The 2,715-nt window shown below is 40.0% G+C and overlaps 1 protein-coding gene across 1 annotated transcript; it reads left to right on the forward strand.

Annotated features, from left to right (window-relative positions):
* Positions 1-267: 267 nt before the first annotated feature.
* On the forward strand, positions 268-1,962 carry LOC131020298 (zinc finger protein CONSTANS-LIKE 16). Its single transcript, XM_057949026.1, has 2 exons — positions 268-1,327; positions 1,410-1,962. The coding sequence occupies exons 1-2, from the start codon at positions 536-538 to the stop codon at positions 1,605-1,607; spliced, it is 990 nt and encodes a 329-aa protein (XP_057805009.1). The 5' UTR covers positions 268-535; the 3' UTR covers positions 1,608-1,962.
* The last annotated feature ends 753 nt before the right edge of the window (positions 1,963-2,715 follow it).

Consider the following 2,715-nt stretch of genomic DNA (forward strand, 5'->3'; position numbering starts at 1 on the left):
CCACGCCCTTGTCTTCCCGAAAAGCCAGAAAATGACTAGGTTTGGGTACCACCCATTAATAGAGAGGTTCAAATTTTCATCAATCACATCCACCAGTGCATCAAGTGGATGAAATCGCAGGTTAAAACCATACCATGACAAAACAGCAGTATATATGAATTAATGAGAGAGAGAGAGAGAGATGAGTATGACAAAACCTCAGTGATGACATTGAGAGAGAGACCTGAATGAAATAAAAGGACCACAAGTAGAAGGTTTAAGTAAGAAATAATTGAAGCACAAGTAGTAGAAAACTCCAAAGGCAGTGAATGAGAAAAGCAGAAAAGTGACAAACACATCTCAATCTGGAGGCCTTAGAAATCCCTATATAGGCCACTCAACCAATAACAGTAATTCTGTGAAGATCAACACCAAAATCCTACCCAATCACACTGCAGATAAGAATTGTGAATTGGCCCGCCCTAATTCCACACCAATAACTGCACCAATCTAAAATCTAACTTGCTTGCAACCCTAATTCCTCCAAAGCCAAAACATGAACATCAATGCAAGCAATGTGCTGGGCGGCAAGACGGCCAGGGCTTGCGACAGCTGCTTGTTGAAGCGAGCGCGCTGGTTCTGCGCCGCCGACGATGCCTTCCTCTGCCAATCCTGCGACGCCGCCGTACACTCAGCCAATCAGCTGGCCAGCCGGCACGAGCGGGTCCGCCTCGAGACGTCGTCGTGCAAGCTCCCTACCGCGCCATCTTGGCATCAAGGCTTCACCAAGAAGGCCAGAACGCCGCGCCACGCCAAGCCGTGGTCCCGCCCTGCGCCTAACCACCAGCTGCCGGTGGTGCCGGAGATGAGCTCCGACGACCCCTTCCAGGAGGAGACGGACGAGCAGCTCTTCTGTAGGGTTCCGGTTCTGGAGGAGCAATTAGGGTTCGGGAGCAGCGTGTTCGACGACGATCACGAATTGAATCTGGAGGAGCTGCTGAGCAGCTGCGATGACGAATTCGCGGCAGACGTGGAGAGCTTGTTGGGGAACGGGATTGATGGATTAACGATGAGAGATGAGAAGAGAGTGAAAGTTGAAGATGATGATGCAATGGCATGCCATTTCGATCCGGCAATGGAGCTGATCAATTGGGAGTTGGATTTCCCGAGCGAGGAAGGCGGAGAGGAGGAGATGAGAGTTACAGTGAAGAAGGATATTGAGATGGAAAGTAGTGAATCGAGGAAGCTGTTGAGGCTGAATTACGAAGCAGTGATGGCTGCTTGGGATAGTCAAGGTTCGCCATGGACGGATGGAGTCAGACCTCAATTCAACCTGGACGAGTTCATGGTACGCATTCTGTCTCTCTTTCTCTCTAGAATATGATGATGATGATGATGATGATGATGATGATGATGATGATGATATATAGGGAGCGTGGTTGGATGAATGGGGAAAGGGCGGGAGGAGGGATGCAGGGAGAGAGGCGAGGGTGTGTCGGTACAGAGAGAAGAGGAGGAGGAGGTTGTTCTCAAAGAAGATAAGGTATGAGGTCAGGAAACTCAACGCAGAGAAGAGGCCAAGAATGAAAGGCCGATTTGTCAAGAGGACTACTCATTCATTCCTATAAATCACAGCATTAACATACCATACAAACACAAATATCAATTAAGCTAATTGCATTGCCATGCGCACCTGCAATTGCTCTTGCTCTTGCTCCTGGTTTATACAAATAAACCACTTTAATTAACCTTTTCTTTCTTTTTTTTCTTTTCTTTTCTTTTTGGGAGCTAATTTAGTGTGGTTTATATATGCATGTCGTACAGAATTTACTTATATGTCCTCCATTTCTGTACTAAGTTAACTAGCTAGTTTCAAATCATGCATTAAGTAGTTTTTACCAAATTTAGAATGTATATAGCCACGCCTCTGATTGAATTAGATGAGTTTTTTTAATGCAATTAATTAGATGTATATGTTATATTTACTATAAGTTTATCGGTGTATGATTATTTTCTGTGGTTTCAATCTCCTGGTAATAATTTTTTTTTTCGAGTGAATCCCATGCATGTATATTAATTGATATTTATATAATAATTGATTCAAAATCAACATTTCAGCTTCCAACTATTCAGTTTTCAGATAGTCACCACTTCCGTATGATCTATTATATTTTAATATACAATGAATCTTCAATTAAAAAATAATTTTAAATTAATTACGAAATTGAGTGATAATTTATGATTAAAATAAAATTGAAAATTTCTCTCTCTCTCTCTCCTATATTTTTATTCTTTTGCAATATCATGTTATTTGGTTAATGAAAATATATTCAATATGTATCTTAAATTAAAAATCATGATAAGAGCTTAATTTAATATATTATACATATAAAAAAGGGTTTAAAATTACATTATGATCACTTAAAGTTGTAAAAAAAATATTCTAAAATAAAGTTGTCAAAAAAATTATACTCCCTCCGTCCCGCCCAAGATGCTACATATTCCTTTTTGGGCCGTCCCAACAAAGATGCTACATTTCTATATTTGGCAAAAATAAAGAATTTTAAACACTTAATTAACACTAATTAAGTATATATTTATTACATTATCTCTCCTACTTTATCACTTTATTACCTTCTCTTTCTTACTTTATCACTTTATTACTTTCTCTCTCCTACTTTATCACTTTATTATTACACACTTAAAACATTAATCTACAACTCCTTAAATCCCGTG

This window comes from Salvia miltiorrhiza, chromosome 4, assembly GCF_028751815.1.
Source record: "Salvia miltiorrhiza cultivar Shanhuang (shh) chromosome 4, IMPLAD_Smil_shh, whole genome shotgun sequence".
In the NCBI taxonomy this organism is placed as follows: domain Eukaryota; kingdom Viridiplantae; phylum Streptophyta; class Magnoliopsida; order Lamiales; family Lamiaceae; genus Salvia; species Salvia miltiorrhiza.

Bases quoted from the DNA above. Each gene is read 5' to 3' on its own strand.
- LOC131020298 (XM_057949026.1), top strand. From the start codon at position 536: ATGAACATCAATGCAAGCAATGTGCTGGGCGGCAAGACGGCCAGGGCT. The intron at 1,328-1,409 runs GTACGCATTCTG...GATGATATATAG, and splicing joins TCAACCTGGACGAGTTCATG to GGAGCGTGGTTGGATGAATG.